This window comes from Gavialis gangeticus, unplaced genomic scaffold (genome assembly GCF_001723915.1).
Source record: "Gavialis gangeticus isolate Ggan-Ray unplaced genomic scaffold, GavGan_comp1, whole genome shotgun sequence".
Classification (NCBI taxonomy): Eukaryota; Metazoa; Chordata; order Crocodylia; family Gavialidae; genus Gavialis; species Gavialis gangeticus.
In genome coordinates, this window is record NW_017729009.1 from 9,808,902 (window position 1) to 9,833,282 (window position 24,381).

Here is a 24,381-nt window from a genome sequence, read left to right on the forward strand (position 1 = left end):
CCAATTCCTGCCTAGTCTCACGCATCACCCAGCCCCTTCCAGCACTGCTTTGGGCCGTGTGCCTGAAGGTGAGGCTGTCCCCGAGAGCGCGTGGGGAGCACGTGTCCTCTGCCGTGGAGCTGGTGCACGTTTTGCACATTGCACTGGCCGTACACAGCAAGGGGTCTGGGGCGTTGCTGACGTCTCCACGGTGAGCATGATAACCCAGCACGTGGGTGTGGAAAAGGCACCATCGTGCTGGCCAGCATAGAAGATATTGTGGGAATAAAGTAAAACCATAAAGCAGTTGCCAACAGCAGATTAAACCACAACAAGCTCAACCTAAGCTTCTCATCAGCACAATCAACTCTCTGTCAAGGATGCCTGACTAGTTTTATAGATGTTGCTGCTGCCCAGCATAGGGTCAACCAGGCTGGTTTCATTACTCAAGATCCTCCTGGTTCACCTGGGGCCCAGGGAATCAGAGTATTTTCCAGGTCAGATTATTTATGGATTTGCACAGCCCAGGTCTACCCAGCTCTGGTGGGACCGGGCTGCCAGTTCGGGATGTTTTTGTTTCTTTTTTTCAATCCAGCACAAGAAATGATGCTCATGTGCTTATCCGTGAACTGTTCAGATATATCAACAGAGATGCAGGGTGACTTTTAGCCCCTGGAAAGGTGGCCGGTTGCTTGCAGTCAATGGGCTATTGCACATGCGCATAACCCTGTATTTTGTCTCGGGGGTGCCGGCTTTCCCTTAGCTCTCTGTCACCCTCTAAAGACATACGATATGTGCAATGATGTGACCTGGACAGAGCGTGCACTTTGTAAAGATAAAAGGCCCCACCGGGATTTTTTTTCCCCTTTGAAAGCACACAAGAAAATTGTATTCTTTTTTAATGTTTTCCTTAAAGTATTCCAAAATGGAAAAAAAAAAAAACAACAACTGGAGGTTCCAGTTAAACCCCCCACCCTTTTCTTTATTTTACTTTATCACATCCCATGCAGCTGCACAAGATGTTCGTACAAAGCTCAGAGCAGCAGACACGCTGCAGTCCATGGGGCCAGCCAGCACTGGAAAAGCCAGAGGGAGCAATAATTCCTCTCTTCCTTTTGAATGGATGTGATTTAATGTTTTATTTCTTTTACTCGCTGCATGCTAAAGAAAACATGAGGATTGCTCCGGGGCTAAGGATGTTTTTATCTTTACACAACCATTTGGTCTCAGCGGTGGCAGATGACAGGACAAGGAGCAATGGGCTCAACTTGCAGCCAGGAAAGTGGAGATTGGATATTAGGAAAAACTCTCACCAGGAAGGTGGTGAAGCACTGAAAGGGGTTACCCAGAGAGGTGGTGGCGTCTCCATCCTTGGAGGTGTTGAAGACCCGGGGAGACAAGCCCTGGCTGGGATGATGTAGTTGGGGCTGGTCCTGCTTGGAGCAGGGGGCTGGACTAGATGTGACCTCCTGAGCTCCCTTCCACCCCTCATTTTCTACGATTTTCACACAAATCCTTTAAATCCAGCTGCCATTGCCTGAACGTTTCATCATTGTGTTCACAGTTAATTTACTGCACAGTAAGAACAATTAGGAAACACTGAAGATCTTGCTCAGGTGAAGTCTTCGTTCAGGAGGTTTTGGCTGAGGAAGGATGGCGGCACTCGGGGTGGGGTGGACTGAAATTTGTTTTGCTTTATCGAGATCTTGCTGTCAGGGATGTACTCAGGGCTACAGCAGTCTCGCCTACCCCGAGAGGCCGTGAATGAGCCCGAATAACCAAGGGGGAAAGGACTGCTCGGCAGGCTACTTACTATACATGGATTAGCACCCAGGTACTAAATCCATTTGAGACCCGACATCCCCAGACTTTCAATTAAAGGATTTCTAGAGTTCCCCACAAAGTAATCAAATAAGGCTTAACACTCATACTATTTACAAGGAAAAAGAAAATGAGAAACAAAGCTTTCATATTTTTTTTTTATAGAGCTATATATAAATGAACATCATAACAAGCCAGAAAAGGGCACAAACGCATTTTCCCCTCCTTCACGGATTACCTTGAAGACTAGGCTTATTTACTTGATTGATATGCTGCCCTCCCCCAAAAAGACCAGAGCAGCTTACAATAAAAATGAGATAAATTATTTAACAAACAAAAACAACAAACAGTCGAACGCAGCCGTAGAAAGCAGGTTATAGGGAGCCACGGGTCAGAAAAGCAAGCAGGATTTTTCTCATTTCTAACAGCTACGATTCCCTGAGGACCAACAGATGGAATTACCCATGCCCACCTGAGCTCCTCCGAAACCTTATAACCCCGATCTGCGTGTGCTGGTTTATCCAGCGGGGAACTGAACTCTGCAGCAAGGGGGAAAGAGCACAGCTTGAGTGCTGGAAGGAGGAAGGTTTATTAAAAGAGCAAACAAAAGCAACAGCAAAATAACCACAGAGTCCTCCATCTCCCCCTAAACCATATAACCCAAGACAGAGCTGATCTGAAAAATAGCAACTCGGACAGTGTTCACTTAATAATTATTAAGGAGCCCATTCAGATTTCCTGTATTTCTTCATCGGAAATGCAAAAGGATGTGTTGTTTTTTTCCCCCCATGTTAGCATAAAAATCTTACAGTGGAGGGAAAAGGGAAACAGGACTTAAATCTCTTGGTGCATGGTGGTCTGTCTTCCCTCCTGCTCCGTGTCAGGGGCACAACAGCAAGCACCGCATCTCGGACATTATCCCTTCTTGCCACGGTTACAGCACACAATGCAGCGCTAGAACAACAAATGGAAAATGCTCGAGTCACTCCCTGACCTGAAGGAGGGACTCCTTCTCTTGGTCAGGCGCTTTCCCAGCAGGGCAGAGAAGTGGTCTACAGCACAGCGACGTGAGGGGGTACATTTAAAGTGCAAATCCCCATAGGGTCAGATGCAGCTATGGAAACAAAACCCAGTTTTTCTGGAAGACATTTAGGCAGGAGAATAAGATTTCCATTTAAAAAGCAAGGCCCTGGAATCCCAGAGCATTTTATCAAGCTGAACTTGTTGTCACAATGGCAACAAGTACATTGCATTGACTTTTTGCAGTAAATGCAATAATCACCAGGGGCTTGTCTGCACGGACAAAGAGGGTTCCCCCCCCCAATGTTTGCCTAAGCTTTGGACAATTGAAGAGGTCTTTTAACACCCCTGTACAGGCAGGCAAGCTCCTCGGAAGTGATGCTAGTTGGCATGCCAAAGCCTGGCCAAGAGCAAACAAGACAACACACCCAGTGAACAAGACCTCTCCATGGGTCAACCCTGCAAGCGAGAGGTGTGAGGGCAGCACCAGACATCCTGAGCTGGCTTTCATCTCACCTGGGTGAATCACAAGGTGGGACGGGCTTCAGCGCAGCCTAGCCGCTGGGCTCTCCCAGGGTGGAGAGAACCGTTTGCTTTGAACCAAACCCTTGGGAAACCAGCATTTGCCAGAGACAGGTCCCCAAATTTGCAGGTGCCAGTGCAAGTGTTAGCCTTCTCCCACAGTCTCTCTCTCGCATGGAGAAACACAGTGGGGTCGGGGCCTCATTTCTAAAACAGGGACTGCTACAAGAGGCACAGCACGTGTCTGCAGACAACTGCAGCCCCAGCCTCAGCTGCAAGAGTGCTAGGGGCCAGCTAAGATTTGGGGTTAAGAGCTGGTTTCTGCAATGCCCAAGGCAAGTCCTCAAGCATATGCTTTAGTAGGCTTCAGACTGCAAAGCACTGCGGAGAGATACCACAAGGCAGCAATACGGTGCTGGAGGAAGAAGTGAACGCCCATGTCAGAAGCTTACCTTAGCAAAACGGCACTTGGCAGCTTTGGGTTTCAATCCTGGCCATTTATGGAGTGGGAACTTCCCTTTTTGGAGATTAACTGAAACAAAACACATGGCTCAGCACACGTGGACTGCAGGGGGCTAGACACAGGACTCCCCACGCATGGCGAGTTCCTCAATTCGGACTTGAGCGCACAAAGCAGGATGCTGAACAGGGGGAAGTGCTATCGTGGGTCAGGAAAGAGCGGGGGCAGAGCTTGCTGCCAGGGCCTGGAGCGGGCATGTATACAAAGCAAGCAGGCAGGCCAGGGTGGAGAGAAGGGGCAGGGGGAGACATGCATGTGCTCTGCACCAAGAGGCAGAAGTACCACGACTAGCAGAAGCCACTGAGCAGAGCAACACTTAATAGGATATCGAAGTGATTTTCCTGTGCCACTTCGGTGCTCTGCACTCACTCTTGGAAAACAAAATTCCCCAAATAAAGGGCAAGTGAGAAGTTAAATGCCACTCTCTCAAATTCTCTCTTGCAATCAGTCACCTAAGATGGCGTTCCTGAACGACCCCACAAACAATTTGTGACCATTCACACTCTGAGCTGTGCAACTCGGTTCATGACTAACGAGAAATTGCTGAAGAAAGCGTCTCCCCAGACTTACAGTTGATGTTCTTCATTATAATTTTCAAGACAAAAGCTTTCAGGGTTGGGTAAAGGCGTTCGACCTGCAAAACAGAGATGACTTTGTCAGGAACTGCACCCAAGAACATCCCCCACGTTATCTAGCAGTAACTGGATTTCAATAATGCTACGTGAAGGGGGCTGAAAAGCTTGAGTGCTACAGATGTCTGCTGAATAGCAAAACACCTGTGAGTTGAGCAATGGGTAATTAGAACAAGCCTGCAGTGGCTTGCTCCCCACTGACCTGAACAGAAATCTTCAAGAAAATAACAATAGTCTTATCCAAAGAGCCCATTTACTCATAAGTATTGGCCCCCAGGGGCCCCGAGCAGCGGAGGGAGGAGCATTGGGCAACCTGACTCTTCCACTCCCACCAAGTCAGCAGCTGCAATAGCACATGGCAGCAATCATGTCCATCACCCAAGGCATCACGAAGACCTGGAACAAGTCTGGAACCAGGGCAGACCCCTACAGCACTGCCCTTGATGCCTCATCCTGCCTTGAAAGGGAGTCGTCCAACAATTGCTTTTTGAGCGCAGTTATCCAGCCAGCCATGCACTCACCGCACAGTCCTTCATCTAGACCACGACTTCTTGCAAACATTTTGCCTCTGCCTCCTAGGATAACACCCAGAGTAATAACACTAGGAACTTACATTAACCCGTCCAACAACCGAGGAAATCCATCTGATGTGCAATCTGCAGAGAAAAAAAAAAGACAGCGAGATGAGTCCATCTCAGACAGAAATGTCATTTCCTCAGAGTTTTTGGGTCCCATCCTCTTTTAAAACCTCAAGTCCAGATAAGGAACCCTCATTTCCATCTATATTGCCTGTCACATTAGATGCAAATTGTCCTTTATAATGTTAACCCCCCTTTAGAGAAAAACGCTTCCATGTCCTGATACCTGTCCAGGGTTGTAATAAACAGTACATGCCCGTTGGTAACTTGAAGTATAGCTGTCATATCAAGTCTCTGCAATGAAGACATGAGAGAGAGTCACCAAAAGGTGGATTTGAGCCTGCCTCAGCTCTAAAAACCACCGGCTTCAGCTCCAAAATACAACAGAGACGTTCCTCCCTGCTGTAGGCCAAGCCCCTCACCGAAGGGAGAGTGGCAATGACCACCCGGCAAGCTCTGTGATTTTATGCAAATGCCCACAACCAGAAGCAAGAGCTTCCCTTTGCCACGTTGCTCATGCCTTCATCAAGAGTTAGACAAAGGAGAAACATGAGCCAGGATCTGTCCCACATCTTGGTGCTTTCTTCACATGCGTGGGAAGGAAAGACCATTCAAAACCCTCGTTGCTGGACATGAACGTGCAGGAAGACCGCACAAATGCAGCCTCAGCCCCCAGTCTGCTTGCACCTGCAGAGGCTCACGGCCCGCGGGGGCTGCGCACAGGAACGGATTATTTTTAAATACTCAGCAGAAATTAAGGCAGCCTCTGTAGGAAGAGGCGAGTCAGGAAAGCACCGAGTGCCAGCTCCGTCACCCACACACCCCCTGCATAAAGCACTCTGGATGAGGGAGGTCTCATTTCCTGCTGGAATCCCAGCCCCCTCCTTATCCAAATCCCACAGACACCCCTGGTTCAGCGCTCAGGTGGATGGACTTTTTGCCACTGCTGTAGGTGAGATTTGATGCTCTCAAGCGATTCAAGGGGATCGTCCAGTGCCCACGGAGCTGCTCTCCGGCTACACAGTCTGGGCTGGGCTGGGCTGAGTATTTCCAGTGCAGAGGTTTTTAATGCTTGCATTTGTTTCACAGCATCATCCAGGAGGCTGCCCTGCAGCTGGAAACTCATCTCACAGGAGAGATGCCTATTCTGAACAAATACACTTTGTGGGACACCCAAACCCACCCACCAGCCTGTGGATGCAGAGAGCAGCTGGTTGCTAGCCATGACCCCCAACCCCCTCCTTTTCTTTTCTTTACCCCTTGAAACTAAATAAGAGCTTCCTCTCTTCTCACTTACTACTTCCAGCTTCAGGAGACTCAAGCTGCCATTCCCATGCTTAGTGACAATCTCCAGAGTGAGAGAGATGTTCATGTTGCACACACCCACGTCCAAGTACACCTCCAGAGGCCTAAGCACCTTGATGTTGATGACGAGTGAGGAAAAGATCACGGGACAGATCGAGCACTGGAAGAAACCGGGCGTCAAGGTTGAGGCTTCAGCTGGTGCGCACATCCCAAGGGAGGGAACATGAGGAAGCAATGGGCATGTGAGGATGGGGGTCCAAATGATAAACTGTGGGCCCCTGGAGTCAGCAGTGGTGCTTGCTGCGTATGCCTTCTGGAGGCCCAGCAGCACACACCAATGCTGGCAGTCTTGCACAGGACAATGCAGTCTTTGCAAGCCCACCCTTCCCAGACAGATGTTCAGCATCTGTCTCTGCTCCCCACTCCCCTTCACCTGTCTGCAGACCTTTCTGGCTCTCTCTGTTCCTTTGGGCAGCCTGCTGCTTTCTATCTCAGCATGTCCAGGCTGCAACAGCACTGCATCCTTCCCCTTTCTGCAAGGCCTGCTCTTGGACTCAGAGCAAAGCCAAGCATGAGTCCAAGCAGCAGGGATTACGTGTAATGAATGACCGCAGTGGGACCAGCATGGGCAGTGCAGGGCTGCGAGGGGTCAGCCAGGGCACCGATGCTTCTGGCATCAAGGTCTGTTTGGCTTTGGGATAAAAGGAATCCGAGGTCTGGCGAGGCAGGGAAAAGCCCCCGTGAGACTCAGACCGACTCACCCTGGAAACGATCAGATCCGTAATAATGTTCTCGAGCGCGGTCGTTTCATAAAACTGTTTGAAAGAAACACAACGGTCAGGTGGAAGCGCCTGGCTCTGCTGTGGAGCAAGGCCACTGATGCCACAGCTTCGCGGTCCTTTTTCTGCATTTTGTGGGGTGACCTCCTTGCCCACATAAAGCCAGAGGGGACATTTGCAGGCAACAAATAACTCAGCCCACAGCCAGTCCTGGGTTTCAGCCTTTTTTCTCCACCGAATCACCCATCTACAGGGGATTTCCTGCCCCCTGCAAGGCCCCCGCTGTCCCCGGGATCCTTCCCCACAGCCGCTCAGCAGAGCACCACGTCCCCCAGCACAGCGAGATGCCTGCATCCTAGGCCTCACAAAATGGGGATAATCTTTCATGAACCGCAGCTCCCGTCCCGGCCGACCAGACCTTGCAGGAACCATGGCAGCTTGGGGCAAAGCATTTCCTTATCCAAAACAACAGGGTGCAAGTGAGTCTTGGGGACAGCTGCCTGGGTCCCTTGTTTCCAGAAAAGCAGCCTAACCTGACTGCCCATCTCCAGGCCTGCAGTGTTACTCATCTCATTCCCAGATATTTTCTTTTTCTTTCAACTTTAACCCCACCCTTCAGGTGCAGCCGAGGTTTGCCCAGCATCTACATCCGATGTCTTTCAGGCAAACAGAAAAAGCAGCTCTCAGTCGAGATACGGGGCTGCATACAGTGACTCCCAGCTCCGTGAAAGACAGACTCACCCTGGATCAGGCGGCGGGTCCAGAAAGCCGGAGATTTTATGCAAATACCTTAAAGTGCATGTTTATGCATATGCACTTGCTAATTTGCATGATTCATTTCTCTTGTCTAAAACCTGCACTTAACCCTGCCTTGTCCTCCATTAAATTCTCTGCTTAATTTGCCTGTTCATGCCTCCTCTCCCTGTCCTCCAGAGTCTTCCCTTGTAACCTGTATCCCACGTCTCTCATTCTTCCTCTCCCCCCACGGCCCCCCATCAGACACACATGCATTCCCATAGAGAGCCTGCCTTTAGGAGGTCTGCAACACAGCTCTACCCCTTCATCATACAGTCCACCACCCCTGCCATGTCTCTACAGCCAGAGGTGCATTAGATGTTGTGCTCTAATAACGCGCCTCCTCCTGCTCTCCCTGCAAAACTGGGACTTGCAACCAGGTGCCTCCTGGATTGATCCAAGACACAGAGAAGCTCAAGGATGGAGGAAACATCCCACAGGTAAGCTAGAGAGAAAGCACCCATGTTTCTGTAACAGCGAGCATGTCACTCACCGTCGCAGGAGTGCAAGGGATGGACAGAGGTTTTGGTAAGACAATTCTGGAGTAGATAAAAGTGAGTACAGTCTGCCCAATGGCCTCAGAAGTCTCGTGATATTCTGGCAACTTGATATCGCCATCTGGCTCCGGCGGGATGAGGATTTTCTCTCCACTGTCAGTCTCATACTCAGTCTGAAAACAGAATATAGGTTTCACCCCTTCGCTATGAGGTTATTGAATAGGCAAAGGCACAAAATAAGGGAAAGAAAAATATAGTCTCCTTAACAGGGGGTCACACATCCCTCTGGAGTCTCGTTTCATTCCCCTTTGTTTCTGATAAAACAGTTTCCAGCTACAACTGGAAGAACTGGTCAATGCCAACCTTGCAGGGAGAGTCGCTCTCAGGGGTGTGGGAAGCTGCGTGGGAGCAGGTATAGGCTGCCCAGGAGCAGGGCCTGAATGCACAGTTTCCAGATCTAAAAGGGAGAGAGGCTGCACCCCATAAACTAAGAGACTACGGTCATCCTTGTACAACCCTGTGTGATCCAGCCAGGACAGCAGGACAGAGAGGACAGACTGCAAGAACAGAGCTAGCCAGGGAATGTGTAGTCCCATAGGGCTGGTTAAACCACGCGCCACATGGATCTGCAGACCTCAAAGCCAGATGGGCTATGATGATCTGGTGCAATCTCCCACATAACCAAGGCCAAAAGCATCTCCATCCTGCGTCTCCAGCAGCGAGCCCTTGCCAACAGCTCTGCTGACAAACACCGGTGGTTAGCACGTGTCAAGAAGGACAAGCCTGTTCTCTTTGCCATTGAACAGATCTTTTTACCCCACATTTTTATCCTGCCTTCAAATTCTCCTGAGATGTTATTTTCTCCTAGAGGGACCTGGGTCTCTGGTATTTGCTGATGTAGATTTCTTGACATTAGGGCTGGAAGGGACCTCGGGAGATCACTGGGTCCAGCCCCCGCCCAAGGGGCAGGAAGTCAGCTGGGGCCAGATGATCCCAATAAGATATGCATCCAAATGCTTCTTGAATGCGTCCAGAGTAGGTGCTTGCACCGCTTCTGGGGGGGAGTCTGTTCCAGTCTGCAAACCCTACACAGGCATTCAATGCAGATGAGAAAGTCCTCGTGAGATCAGGGCCTTAGTGAGTCAGTGCAATGAGACGGGAACAACTGGCTGCAGAACGGTGCCCTTTGTGCCGCTGCACAGACACCGACAGCCGAGGAGTCAGAACTATTTCTGCAAATGATTTCTCTGAACAAGGTTGGGGAAGCTCTAAAACCACGCCAGACCGACCCTGTTTATGGCCATGAAATCCTAGCCACCAAAACATTACTCCCTTACCAGGACAGGGACTTCAATAGTGCAGTTGTGGACCTTCGGAGTTTGAATCACATACCGGATTTTCCCGCTTTCAATTGGAAGTGCAGCTGCATAGAAACACAAAGAGACCCGAAAGTAGACATAGCAGCAGCTGAAGAGGCACATGACTGAGCTGGCATTTTATCACCTCACAGTTAGACCATGAAATCTTTTTAGTCAGGCATCAAAAATAGTCTGCCCCGAGATATTTATATTCTGGGGAGGTGGAAACTAATCAGAGTCAGGATTAAACATTTAAGATAGGAAGCAGCGGTCAGTCAGTGAGCCTCCTTCTTCAAGTCTCTATCCAGAATTATATATTGCTAGACAATATATTGCTTGACACAGATCCCCTCCCTCAGAGGAGAGCTCATGAGTCTCTTCACAACCAGAGTTCAGATAATACTTTGTGCAGTAAGCTGCAAACACAGATAAAGGGACATTTTGCCTTGCAAAGGGCAAATTTGACTAAGTTAGACAAAACCCAAAATAAGACAAACTGAGGCACTGGACAATGGCTGAGGCATGGGACCATGTGGGTATAATTTGGTATGAAAAAACAACTAGCAAGGACTTGCGTTCCCTGCAGCCACATGCTTCAGTTTTGCTGTCATCCAGTGAAAGCTCTATAGCAGTTTCAGATGCGTTTAAATTATATTCAGATACGTTTAAGATTTTACAGAATTAAAGTGAAAAAGCACAGTCAGCAAAGCAGGTCCCACGTCACTGCGTTTGTTATTAAATTTGGTTTTTCCATGCTTCCATTTTTCATTATACATTGAAGATTGTCATCTTGAGGCTTCAGAGTCAACAACCCCCCTAAAACGAAGGGGGAGGTCAGACCCCTCAAAGAGAGTTTCTGGCTCCCTTCAGATTTAGGCAAACATTTTATGTTAGTTATATTTGGGTCATATCTGAGGGGTTATCTTCAAAGCCCCAAAGGCTACCATTTTTTAACTGGAAGCTAAGAGCTGGCTGAAAAGGGAATCGCTCCCTGGCTAGGTCATAGGAAAGGGAAGGAAAATGTTTTTTAAAGGATCGTTTGCAACACTCACTTGTCAGATCATCCAGCATCGTTTCGTGTCCGAGAGACAGAGATCTGAAGAATATTTTGGATATCTGAAACACAAGAAATACCGTAATTTCCTGCTCACCGGCTGTAACAATGATGGGCGAATAGCGGAGACTTTTACTACTGGGAGTGGCAAACCTCCAAGATTTGTGCAGAGGTCAGGGAAATCTCAGGGCCAGAAGATATTTTTGAGGGAGGTTGGACGTGTGAGCATTGCATAGCAGTGCTTCACGTCACCACTGTTGCTCACTGATCTCTACACATGAAAGTACCACTGTGCTCACAGTGTATGAAGGGAAAGCTTCAGGGAGCTTAAAGCTTCAGCGTTAGCAAAGACTGGTTCAAAGGTCTCCTTGCCCTTTGGGCAGGAAGAGGAAGAACAGACTAGATCCTGCCCCTAATGACCTTTGGGCTCACAGGGGCCAGAGGAGGCAGGAGACAAGGAGACGCACCTTGGTCTGTATCTCGAACGTGACACTGTTCTGTAGCGAGGCTATCACGCCTGCATTGACGTCGCTGCAAGCAAACCAAACAGCATCAACTACTAAAGAGCAAACGGCATCATATGAGCAACAAGCATCTCAGCCTGGCATGGTCCGAGACAGGGTCCTGACTCCTGGGCCACCCATGCCAGGGGCCGCTCGGGGCTTTGGGGAATATGTGGATGCAAACGGGAGGTAGATGGATCTCTTCCATTGCGGTCCCTTGACCAGTGGAGTCTGAGATTTAGAGTAGTTCATACAGACGATGCTCTGCAGCCTGCAACCCTGGGCCTCAAGAATCAATACCAGAAGCAGCAGGTATCAGCTCTAGGGCTGTGTGGTATGCGGTGCTGCCAGTGCGGCCCCACGAAGGGTGCCCCTGCCCGCACTTCCAAACTGGGTGCATCTGCACAATATTGAACAAATTAGCTCTGCTTCTCAGTGGGGCTAATTAGCCTGCCCACCGTGCCATGCAAACCCAGTGACATTGCTGCTAGGGGCCGGGAGGCACCAGGCATCCAAGCACAGAGCTGCTTATAGACACACTCCTATGGGGGCCTACGCCAAGCCTTTGGGGACCTCACACATGGTGCAAAAAACTTAGGGTACAACGCTGATTGCATTGATTCGGGTAGTGCGTAGGTGCTAACTGAGAATGAGCCCATCGAGCTAGGTTCTGCACTAGTAGAAACAGCAGTGACCGAGTTAAATCTGTAACTGTACAGTTTATAGGGTCATGGGGGGGTTCGTCTCCCCGGCACTCGAAGAAGTAATTATAACAATAACAATAATAGCAATAATAATAAAACAAGACAAAGGTGTGGAGCAGAAATAGGAACATGCAAAGAAGAGCAGAAGGATAAACAGTGGTAAATAAATAAGGAGATGTGCTGACAGACCAGCAGCACAGGGCGCTGGTGCTGGTTAACCTGCAATAAGCAGAAGTCGCCCACACTCACGGTAAGCTGCTTGTGACATTAAGGAAGGCCACGGCACACTTGGAGCTGTTGATGGGGAAGGTGTTGCTCAGGGGCGAGAACTGGGTCAGCAGGACCAGAGCAATGCAGCGTACTTTCAGGCTGATCGTGACCATGCCTGGGAGGATGTTGCTGGTACTGCAGGGGCAAATTCACAGAGGATGCTCATTAGCCCACAGCACAACCTCCCCAGCAATGCTGCCCTTACAGAGGTGGAGGCTAAGCTGGGTGCACGTGCAGGTTACAACCAACTTCCTTCCATCCCAGCCAGAGTCACTGCCTTCCCCTCACTGGCTTCGTCCTCAAGGGACCCTCACACTTAACAACCAAGACCCAGCTCCTCGGGCCCTAACCCCACTGCATGATAACCTCCCGAGGGGCAGTCCCATGGATTTCCATGGGCAGGATCCAGCCCCACAGAGACCAGCGAGAGGCCTGTGTCGTACGTGCCTAGATTTGCTGTACAGCGAGGATGCGCTGTAAATAATGCTGATGCCCTTCAGGAAAGTCAACAGCCAGATGTCTCCTGTATGAGATAGGGGACGTTACAGAGCGTAGCCTGCTGCATTGCTCTTACGTTTCCCCTCTCGAATCCTGGCTCGCATCCAAGTGGATAGCAAGTCACAGGTGAGCAACGTGACAGAAACGGCATGGACCACTTAGCCTATCCACTGCTCAGATGGCATTGCTGGGATGTCCTCTGCAGCGTATTCACCAGCTTACACACATCACATTTTAAACCACTGATACAACGCAGCCTCCCCTCCAACTCTTGAGCACGTGTCCTAACGTCCTATAAATCTGGTCGAACCAACCCAGAGGTAGCAAGAGAAAGGCAGCCATCTGAAAGGGCCGTGGAGCAGCAAACTGGAAGGAGCGAGGCCCATGAGAGAGGTGGAAAAGGAGGGCTCTGCCCTGCAGACCTCCCGCCTGTCACTTGGACTCACCACTAAGGAACTGCAAAATGCAAGAACCTGACACCTGTCCCCAGGTAAAAAAAGAAAGGGAGGGCCCCATAAAAATCTGGAGTTTTGGTTGTGAGAGGAAAAAAATAGGAGAAGGAAGATGAGACCAAAGCCTGTTTCATAAATAATCTGACGGCTGGAAAGCCGAGAAACCCCGTGTGACCTCTGGCATCCTTAGGACTATACAAGTCCATAGAAACATGCGTTTGGTCCCTGTTTGAATAAAAAAGCATTGTAAGCACTATGCCTACAGTGAATCTAACTTGGTCCAAAATCACCACGCAGAGGACCTAGCTATTATAGCAAAACAGGATACATGGAAATACAAAATCTGCAAGCATGAACTATTCAATTCCAACAACTTCTGAGGTGCCCAAAGTTCATTCTGGACCCTGCTTGGAAAAAGCTGTTGGATGCAATCAAGTGCACCGACCAAAGGTGCTCAGCTGGCTTTTGTGCAGGGAAAGGCAGAAAGTTACCAGGTGACCACAGTAGATGCAAGCTGGCAGCCTGCTCCAAACACTGCTAGCCCAGCAGCATCTGTAAGCAGAGCGAGTCTAGAAATAACATGCCCAGTCAGACATTTCACTAGTCCATAAGCATCTCAGGGGCAGGTAAGGGGAGACTGGGCAAAAGCCATTACAGGGTCTCCAGGGGAATTTCTTTGCTCAGTATCTGACATTCGTAGAGTTTCAGTGAGCTACGAAGCTTAAACCTCAGTGAGGTTTCCAAATGGAAAAGGGCTTTACTTTTTGCAAATGTTTCCAGAAAAAAATCCCCTGTGTACCCTGCCTCCACCTTCCCCCCCACCCCACTCCCCTCCAAGCCTGTTACACTGGAGACAGGGACCAAAAGGCCACAGAGTCAGCAGCCACACTCACCAAGTGCCTAGGATGTGGAGTTTAGCAGTAAATATCACCTTGACCCCAACTCCAGGAACGCACAATATCTTGACCGGGTAGATGATAATTGTAGCCACGTGCAAGCTGCAAATTGAGATCAGAAAAATGGGAAGAAAGAAACACAGCCAGGCAAAGAGGCAGAGACTCCCACAGGATCCACAACCCCCTTCCATAAACATTAATGGCTGTGGCACAATATATTACATTTGGCAGCCTGATGCTCTAGGGACTCGTCTGCAGGCTGCCCTGCAGCCAGCTCCCTGACTAAAAGCGATGTGCAAAGCAACTGGTCTCCTAGGGGCACTGACCTGAGATTACATCAATTCATGAGAGATGAATGGGTTTGCATTTGCTGCTTCTCTGCCAAAATGATCCCTTCAGGCATGGCCGCTTCTCCCAGCGCTGCAGTGCTGGTAGCCCAGCTACCTTAATCTTGGCCGCGGTACTCTGAGCCCTCCCCTAGCCTCAATAGGACGGACCCCACCCTGTCCCTACTGGAATCCCAGGCTTGCCCATCACAAGAATTACTGGTGGAGTGAACAACACCCCAACCCCAGCTACTTCGCATGGCCAAACCCTGCGTCTTTGCTTTGTGACCCCCTCCCCATGCCCAGAAAACCTCGATTTTGCTGCCAATGCAGCTAGCAGACGCTCCCAGAATTAGCTTGCGATTAAGACACACGACACTGAACAGGGACCGCCTCCGTGTTGTGATCGGACCATCCCCAGCCCCGCGGGGGCCAGGTCTGCAGAAGGGGCCTCTGAGCAGTAGTGCGATACAGACCACGTTACTCGGGTAGAAGCCGTTACTCTACGATTTGTTGCTCACTCTTTGATAAAGACCGAGGTAAATTTTAATCCAGGGAATGTGATATTCCTTGATTCAGACTTGAAAAGGCCGCTCATTAATTCTTCGCAAGCTGTAACGAAAAACACTGCTGTGAGACTCGGTGCTCTGGACCCCGATCTCCTGTCATAGATAGAAGAACGGCATCGTGTCCTTGCTTTCATGCAGGCTAAGTAGGGCAAAGTCCCCAGGAATCTCAGTCCAGCCTCTGGTTGTGCCCTGGATTCATTGCAGCTGCAAACAATAGACACAGAGATGTCTGCGGCCAGCTCTCGAACAACCTGAATCTGCCGCTCTGTTCCCACGGTTGATTGCAAGTGTAAAATTGTAAGTGCAATATTAGAGGGGAAGGGTTAGCACAGGCCAGTCGCTCCGAGCAGTTGCTACTGCCCTGACCCAGTAAAAGATGTCCAATTTTAGCACTCCGTGCCCAGGGGCACCATTCACAGGACTAGCAGACATGGTACCCAGAACTATCAGCTGCATGTTATAAGGTTGACTACCCTGACCCTTTGCTACACACGAGTTGCACTAGAGATGGCAGCTCCAGTGCAGGTGCCCAATCTCAGCACAAGCAGAGGCTGCAGTGGGGAAAGACCCCTCAACAGGGTCCTCTTGCCACTGGAAGACTGGGCATCGAGGAGGCCCATCCCAGCTGATCCATGCTCCTGACATGGTCTCCACCTCCCCCCCATTCTCTTTAAGATGCAGAAGGGACACTGGATGCAGCACTGCACATCAGCTTCATGTCCCTACACATCAGGAAAGATTAAGACCTTCAAAACTCAATGGGCACAAGCAGGAGGAAGTCTCCAAAGCAACATGCTAGCTGACTTTCCTGAAGGAGACAGGAGCTCAGAGGAGCTGGGACTGCAAAAAGATGAATAAGCAACTGCAAAAAAAACAGGCACGGAGCAGAACGAGGACGAGAAGGGGCTGCCGAGATGAGCCTCATCTTGGATGGCCCGGCTGCAGAGTGCACGGTGAACACGCCCCACGGTTTTTGCTTACCCCTTCCATACGACGACTGAGGGATGATGGTGCTCCCCACTCTCAGCCCTTCAGATGGCATCAGCAGGCCACAGAGGACAAGACCTAAAACCCTGAACATCTTCAGTCCCAATAACCTGCCAAAAACATTCTCAGTCAGTGCCATGCCACAGGGAAGGGAACAAGGCATCAGTAGAGACAGGCCCCTTCTTACACTGACAAATTCATGCTCCACCCATCCAGTTATCACCATGAACCCAGCACAGCGCATTCCCATTCCTCTCTCCTACTTTGCTTTCTGCATGTCCTTTCACAGCAGCTGATGAAACGAGCTTCAGCTCCCCAAAGTTTCTGCTATCTATAACCTACTTCGGTTAGTCCAAAAGGTGCAAATCTACCCTACTTTCTAACTGAACCCCTACCACAGGCTTACATAATTACAGCAGCTTGGCTTGCTTTGGTACCTACAGAGGACCCTAGAGTCACCACACCTACTGGCATCTCCATCTGTAAATGCTACCATCCTAACCTGCTAAACACCCTGCATTTCCCAACCACAGACATGGGCATGGAGGAAAGGCATCAGAAGGTGGGCTAGAGACAGGCCTGAGTAACACAGCTGGGAGCAAAACAGGCAAGGTGAGACATCTGATCATTAAAAATTTGGGCAAAACAAGAACTTCTGGGCCTGACTCTGCTGCCTTGCTCCACAGGGAAGCGGTAATGCCCAGGCAGATCGGGTGCAAACTCCAACCGCTCAGACTGAAGAGCGCACTCTCTGCTCCCAGAGGAAAGGTGGCAGGGGCAGGAGGAGAGCGTGCCGCACGCTGGATCCCGGGTCCTACTCAGACGCGCAATCACTCCAGAGCAGTTTCTCTTCCTGTAGCCCAAACACACCAGGTTATTTTTCAGTTCCTATCCAAGGCCCCACACCCACCTCCGGACACGAACATGCACTGTCTTGTACGCAGACCAGCAACCACGGAGGCATTTGAACTGAAAGATGAACCTCCCCACGTGTCCACGCTGAACTGAGCAGCCTCCACCAAGCATTTTGTTAGACACCACGTGCGTTACCCAGAATAATCCACTCTACATCATCCTGAAAGTGCCTCATTTGGAGGCATTATTCAGAACCACCTGAGAAAAGCTCTTTCTGTTCATCCATAACCATAAACCGATCCAAGCCTGGAGTCCATATTCAGGAAGAAACCCTCATTTTGGTGGAATAATAACTATAAACTAGAGCTCTGACAGCAGCTATTTACATAATAACCATCCAAAGCGCAGCACTCTGGGCACGCAGTCGACAAAACTCTTCTGTGCAGGTGTTTCATTCATGTACTCTTACAACTTGTTATTTCCCGTGTCCTTTATGCCCAAAGAATCAAAAGGACCTTTCTTGGTACAAAGCGCTCACAAGCAAAAATAACAAAACAGGCTAGGAAAAAAAATACAGGGAAACTGCTCTAATGCTCTCCCATACGGCTAGAAAAATGCAGCCACAACTGAGACATCAAGTGGCCAGAGCCAGGCACTCAAGCGGGCTCCACGAGGGGGCATGAAAGGCCAGACGTGCACCTCGAAAATCTTACTGAAAGCAAAACACAAGGCAGGAAAATGTCTTCACCCCCCCTGCCCTGCCACAGCCAGCATCACCTTCCTCATTGCATTTCGGTCCCCCGTTACAACAGCACAGCCCTGCCTCAGTCCAAAATCGGGCTGGAGCAGCCCACCACATGCTGCCCCCCAAAGAAACAAGCACGCGCTATTTGTTACCAACAGCAGCCTGAGAGCAGGCGAGTCAGCCCCAAAGCTGCCTCCTTTCTGCTGGCAAGCAGGCACCCAACAGCCAGCAGCAAGCCCATTTAAATAGATGCAGTCGTACACCAGACCCACAAATCAGTGACCAAACTGATGATAATTCCTTAATGCTCAGTCTCAGCAGGTCATACTAACCTCCCAAATCAAACAGTCACCCTGGGGATGCCAGCAGACAGAGGCGCCATTCGGAGCAGGGCACTGCCATTGTTCAGACTTGGTCCCTGTTACAAACCCTTTTGCAGGGGAGGCTCACCGGACCTGCTACTCTGCTCATATACTCTATTTTTAGCAAATCTGCCTCACTTTGGAGGGGGGGAAAAAGTGACTTTACTCCTGCAATGTCCTGGTCTATAGGCCCTACTTTCTGTGCAAGTTTGCTTGCAATGGAAAAGAAGCTGCACCCTACAAGCAGAGTCAGCACCTCTATGATACTCTTCCCACCTGCCCACAGGGTTAAAAAGAAAGGGTCGATCAACTATTTGTTTCAAAGGACACCGTTTTCTAATTAGAGTTCCTGCTCCCTTTACCCGAGTTCAAACTCCTCTGCTGCGCCCTCCCTGCACCGTGCAGCTGCACCGGTGACAAAAGAACCTGCCATTTCAGTGCTGATGAAGACGACGACGACAACACAGAGGAGCCAAAAAAGAAACAGCAGGGACAGCATTCATCATGTTGGTCAGCTTGAGCAAGAATCTGGATGGCTTAAATATCCTTCACGCCAAAAGGCAGGTGACTCAGTAGCACTCAAGTTCTGAGCTTTTGCCCACTGAAATAAATACACCGTGTTAATGAGCATCATGGCCATTAGCAAATAAAAAAGGCCCCAGTAGAAATCAAAGGGCATATCTACATGTGCAATGAATGCGCTTTAGGTAATGCACACTAAATCTAGACTCTCTATTGTGGGGTACTAGAAAAACGTTCATTAGCCTATATTAATGCCCATTCGCTAAAGAGCACATTTTTCTGTACTGCTTTAATGCACATTAAAATAGGCTAATGTGCATTAAAGTGCACGTGTAAACACACTCAATGGGACTATTTATGGACTGTTTAGGTATTTAGGTACTGCTCAGTACAAGGGTGGACAAACTGGCCCTTGGCCAATAGCAAAACTCCTACTGCCCACTGCAAAAGCAGGACTGGTCCCTCCAAGGCATTTAATGGGGTTTGAACCACAGGACTTCTCTGTAAGGACACTGTACCCCTCGCCATGCTCTCAGCACTCGCATGGCTCCATGTCCCCAGTGAAGTCCCCTGAAAGCCCATGTCAAACCCAGCAGCAAGTGTCAGGATATAGGCGATACGCCCCATGCACCCAAGATGCAAAGTTACTGGGAGCCATGATGTTATCAGCAGCCATTGTCTGAGCTCCGTTCAGCTCCACAGTTCAACGCACTCTGTGAACAATGGGACAGTTCAAGACAGACACCGATGACAGCTAATGATACCTTGCCCACCTCTATGCAGAAGGAGAGAGACTCGTGCACAGCTCTAAACACGCATCTTTAAGGAGCCCCGGAGTCAAGTTGCAGCAAGAAAAGTTGAGGTTGGATAGTAAGACGAATTGTCTCATCAGCAGGGTAGTCACGCACTGGGACAGGTTTCCCAGAGAGGTGGTGGAGTCTCCATCCTTGCAGGTTTTGAAGACCCAGGTAGACAAAGCCTTGTCTGGGATGATGTAGTTGGGGCTGGTTCTGCTTGGAGCCGAGGGTTGGACTAGATGGGACCTCCTGAGCTCCCTTCACACCCCCATTTTCTATGATCTGCTGTTGTATGGTGATATCACATGCCCTGGAGATGATCTCAGGAAGAGGTAAAAACATAAATCTTTACCTTATAGATGGGTATAGATGAAATCTCCACATTATTCGGCATTTCCTTCCTTTCTCCATCTTAGTCTTTAACATAGAGCAGCTAGAACAAACACTTCCATCGTTAACACACATTCAGCCCAGTCCTCAGAAAGCAGGTATCAGCATTGTCCCGTTGACCTCAGCAGAGCTGTATTTTATACTAGCTGTTGAAGGGGAGAGCTATAATGTTTGTACAGATGAGCAGTTGCTATTTGTCTCGATGGGCGCAGAGCAAAAGTGAAAAGCAAATGGAAGAAAAACAGATACAGACAGACCTCGGGGGCCATTTGCTCACCTTTTGTTCCACACTTACTTAGAAAACAAAACCGAGCACTCACGTCTTTAAGCAGAAGCTGGCCCAGACTTGGCTCTCTTCTGAGAGCCTGCCTCAGTTCAATTTAAACTGATCCAAGAAAAGACTGAGTTATATCCATGCAACCTGCTCTCTCTGGTATAAAACCAGCTATACTGGGTGGTTCTGCAAACCAGGTTAAAACCGAATTAAGACTATCCACAGACTCTCACTGTTCCAGCCACATCCATTTAAAACCATGGCTTTTGTATAATTAGTGCAACTGCAATGCAGTACTAGTGACCAGACACAAGATGCTAGGAGAGTCTCCGCTCAAGGGGCAGACAGTTTCTGACCTTTGCACAGAGGAGAGGATATAAAGTCATTGCAAGATGAGGGTGCTCAGAAAGAAGTGTGTGTGGTTAATGAAAAGAGCATGGAACCAGCAGATCTGTTATCCAAGCCTGGCCCGAACGCTGGGCCACTCGGTTAATGCCCCAAAACTCATGGCAGTGCAAAGTGCTATTTGGAAAATTCAGTGCACTGAAACTTTATTGGCACAGCAGGCAATAGAAGAGTATGGCCAATGCACAAGAAAGGGGTGGGGGGCGTGGGGGTATCCATCAGAGCAGGATGGTGCATGGTGTTACCCCCAGGCTCTGATCTGATGGCAGGTCATGATGCCATCTACCCTCTGCCTTTTCCATTGCTCCTCGCTGACTCAGCACCACTCACCTTGCTCATTAAAAGTGCCTCCACCAATGGAGCCATTTGCTGCGCTGAAGGACTGGAATCCAGCCACGGTTTTTGGGGAGGGACAGATTGCATCTTTACTGGACAAACTGGAAAAACCTGCACAAAGTTACGCTCTGTGCAGGTAATACATGCATGAGGGAGAGTTCCCTCTGTGCACCTACATTATATTAGAGAAGTATTGAGCCCCTGCTGCTTCCAAAAAATAAAAGGTGGTCTGAGATCACAGCGAGTAGTTCTCAACAGAGGAAAGGGGGCTTGGTTTCTGCTGTGCCCACCCCCAGCCAAGAGGCGCACACACAGCAGCCCAGCTTGCACAATGCAGGCGACATGCCCCATGCGCCTGGACATCGCAGTCAGCCCCAACGTGGGCTGGTGGCCGAGATGCTATCAGCTGCCATTGTCAAAGCACCACTTAGTCCCAGAGTTCAAAGCCACTTCAAAAACAATTGGGCCTTTCTAAAAAGAGGTATAATTACGAGCTACTAAAATGCCAAGGAGCACCGTGGAGTACAAGGCATTGTCGTTTAAGCTCCTGCATCTGCTTCTCTGCATTTTGCATCACATGCCCAGCAGAGCTTTGGCTTGGGTAAGAAAACATTTTCAGCTATTTATAAAACCGTCTCTTTTTTTAAAAAGGAGAAAATCATTGGAGATTTCCTTCCACTGCAGAAAAATTTCACTGTGAGGAGAGAGGGAATGGGGGAAAGTATGTCAGGAATCTTCTCTCGCTGGCATCACACAGACCCCTTCTTTCTCGCAAGGGAAAACAGAGCTCTCAGATTCCCAGTCTGCTGCAGCCCCTGAAGACTGGTATGTCACTGAGCAGGAATGTGTGCAACGGCAAGCCTTGCAATGGGAAAAAGTTTGGAGGTTTTTCAAACTTGCTGACGTTTATGACGATGCTCCAAGTTTTCTCAACTGTCCCCACCGAGACATACTCCACTCAATTACCAAATAACATGCCTGAACGCGTGTGTGTCCTTGGCCATTAGCGTGTCATCATCACAGAAAGGATATTAGCCACTTTAGCTGAGCATAGTTATACCTCTCCCATAACCAGGTACCTGAGCACTTGACGCCAATGAGCATAATACCCCAACTTCCCTCTTTCTCTCTAACCAGAAGCTCCTTACAATTTTCTGCTCGAGGGTTTTTCCTGGAAAATGCCGGTAGGACTTTGCTTAAAAGACCAAAGTTTCAAAGGAGGGACTGAGAGCCCCCTGCAAAACCCTGTCTCGTGCCTGTAAGCCAGGCATTTCTACGCACAGTCAAACATGGCCAGATCCCTCTCCCAAGATACTGAATTCCAGCTATCTAGATGCTCCCCTGAGGCAGGTCAGTGGGCAAATTCTCCAGGACATCCAAACAGCACCAAATGCGAATCAGGAAAGGGGCTGGGTGTGCAATGAAGGCCTAATTGCTTTCCCTTTTGCATTTTCCAAGTAGTGGTGCTTTTCCCTGCAGATACCTCCCACCTTCTGCATTAACACAGACTTAGGCCTAATGCAGCTGATGCTACAGCTTAATGGCCTGCGGGGGGCTGCATAATACACATCTCTTTTCCATTTCAACTTTCCCCTGTCGCACCAGCAGTGAGAGGAGAAACGCCCCAAGAACCCATGTGTCCACGGGGCCAGAGGATTGCCCGTCACACCAGGATGGAACGAAGCCACGTGAAAGCCAGACTAAGACAGCGGTGCAGCGTGAAACCAGTGAATCTCTCCGGAGGGATCATGCTCAGTGCCAGCAGCAATTGCTGTAACACACACAGGACCCCGAGTGCGAGAATCTGGATGCTCGAGAGCAAGCAGTGAAAGGAGCTACCCCTGCCCCAGTCAACCCCCTCAGGCAAAGGCACTGGTTCCTTCCCAATCATTTCCCAGCTCTCAGACTCAATTCAGCCCTTCCAGCTGCGCTTTCCTGTGATCCTATGGTCTATGCCTTAGTCCCCCACATCTGGAAAGGGTTGGGAGGGGGTTGCACATGCACCACGTGGAAAGGACGATATGGGGACTTAATAGGGTGGCAGCACTTACTGCAAGGCATTTCCTTTTGTAATCTTCAACACTTGTGTGCTTAGAATGAGACGAGCAGCTGACTACGCCACAGAGAAGCCCCTCCATTTATTTACATTTAAAAAGCCTCTATAATTGGCTGGCACATGGAAAGAATAAAAGTAATTCTGCACATCATGTTTAAGTCGGTCATTTTTTGACCTTTAGTAAAAACGTCTCTGGGTTTGGCAAAGGTCTCGGGATCATAAGCTCATAGGAAAGTAAGACTGGAGGGAGCTCATGAGTTCACATCTGCTCCAGCTCAAGGCAGGATCATTCCTGACTAAACCATGCCAGCCAAGTATCTGTCTAACCCGTGCCTGAAAATTTCCAGGGATGGAGATCCCACAAGTTCCCTAGGTAGCCTGTTGCAGTGTTTGACCACCTTCAAGTCAAAAAGATCTTCCTCATCTCCAACTTCAACTTCCCCTGCTGCAGTTTGAGGCCATTGCTCTTAGCTACCCTCTACAACCACAGAGGACAGTCTATCTCCATCCTCTTTATAACCACCCTTCAGGTATTTGAAGATTGCAATCAAATCCCTGCCTCAAACCTTTTCTTCCCCTACCAAAGTTACTTGAAAAAGTTAGATGAAAACAGAGGGTTATTTCCCAGTAAGAGGCCTGGGGTCAACCAGTTTAACTTTAAAGCTAAGAGTTTGTGAAACAAATAAACTTTTTCCTAATCCTGGATCTTAGACAGGTAGCTCTACGGGGGGTAGCTTGGCTAGGCAGCCAGAACAGAGCAGTAACAGAGACTCTGAAGTCAACATATTGAGCAAGTCTGTCTGGCCAAAAACAAGGAGAGAAGTGGTCTGCCACTCACCAGAGAGGGAAAGCTAACAAAAGATGATGCAGAGAAGGCCAGTGTTGAAGGCTTTCTTTGCTTCAGTCTCCAGTAAAAAGACTTACCGGGACCAGATGGCTGACACAATTAGCATCAATGACAAGAAGGGTTGGCAAGAACTCAGATTAGAGCAGGGAAGAACTAATTAGAGACTGCTTAAATAAATCAGAAGCTTCTGTCTGGGCCTGGTGACATTTCACCACCAAGCAGCTCGGGAACGGACTTAAGCCATCTCAGAGGCATTAGCAATTATCTCCGAGAGCTCGGGGAGGGCAGGTGAGGCTCGAGAAGACTGACAAGGGGCAAAGCTTGTGCCCATCACTAAAATGAGGAAGAAGAATGACCCAGGTGCTAACTGACCAGTCAGCACTAACTTCAACTTGCAAATCACTGAGTAGGTAGTAAAGTGGCACACGACTAAAACAAATCATGTAACACCAGTCTAATCTCCTCCGAAGGTACAGTAAGAGACCCTGTAGATAGGGGAGAAGCAGTAGATGCAACATATCTTTGACTTCAGTAAGCCTTTGGACGTGTTCTTACCCAAAGTGCTCACAAAACAAGCCAGGGAAATATTGTCTCAATGGAGCAATTGCAAGGTGGGATCACAACTAGCCAGCACGCTGCCCGGAAACAGTCTTCCTCAGTGCCTCAT

General features: G+C 49.3%; 1 protein-coding gene across 1 annotated transcript; it reads right to left on the reverse strand.

Annotated features, from left to right (window-relative positions):
* Positions 1-1,961: 1,961 nt before the first annotated feature.
* Positions 1,962-15,692, reverse strand: LOC109292501. The gene is made up of 14 exons (XM_019509957.1): positions 15,091-15,692; positions 14,241-14,345; positions 12,377-12,532; positions 11,388-11,451; positions 10,919-10,982; positions 9,846-9,931; positions 8,505-8,681; positions 7,199-7,252; positions 6,430-6,597; positions 5,359-5,426; positions 5,108-5,150; positions 4,433-4,496; positions 3,795-3,874; positions 1,962-2,754 (listed from the first exon to the last, which is right to left on the reverse strand). Exons 1-14 carry the CDS (start codon positions 15,270-15,272, stop codon positions 2,716-2,718), a joined length of 1,350 nt encoding a protein of 449 aa, XP_019365502.1. The 5' UTR covers positions 15,273-15,692; the 3' UTR covers positions 1,962-2,715.
* Positions 15,693-24,381: the final 8,689 nt, after the last annotated feature.

What these genes read in the sequence shown, in the direction of transcription:
- LOC109292501 (XM_019509957.1), bottom strand. Translation starts at nt 15,272, where the DNA reads ATGAAAGCAAGGACACGATGCCGTTCTTCTATCTATGACAGGAGATCG. An exon ending in TCCCTTGCACTCCTGCGACG is followed by an intron (nt 7,253 to 8,504) that starts GTGAGTGACATG and finishes TCTTTCAAACAG; the next exon opens with TTTTATGAAACGACCGCGCT. An exon ending in TATAATGAAGAACATCAACT is followed by an intron (nt 3,875 to 4,432) that starts GTAAGTCTGGGG and finishes GTTTTGTTTCAG; the next exon opens with TTAATCTCCAAAAAGGGAAG.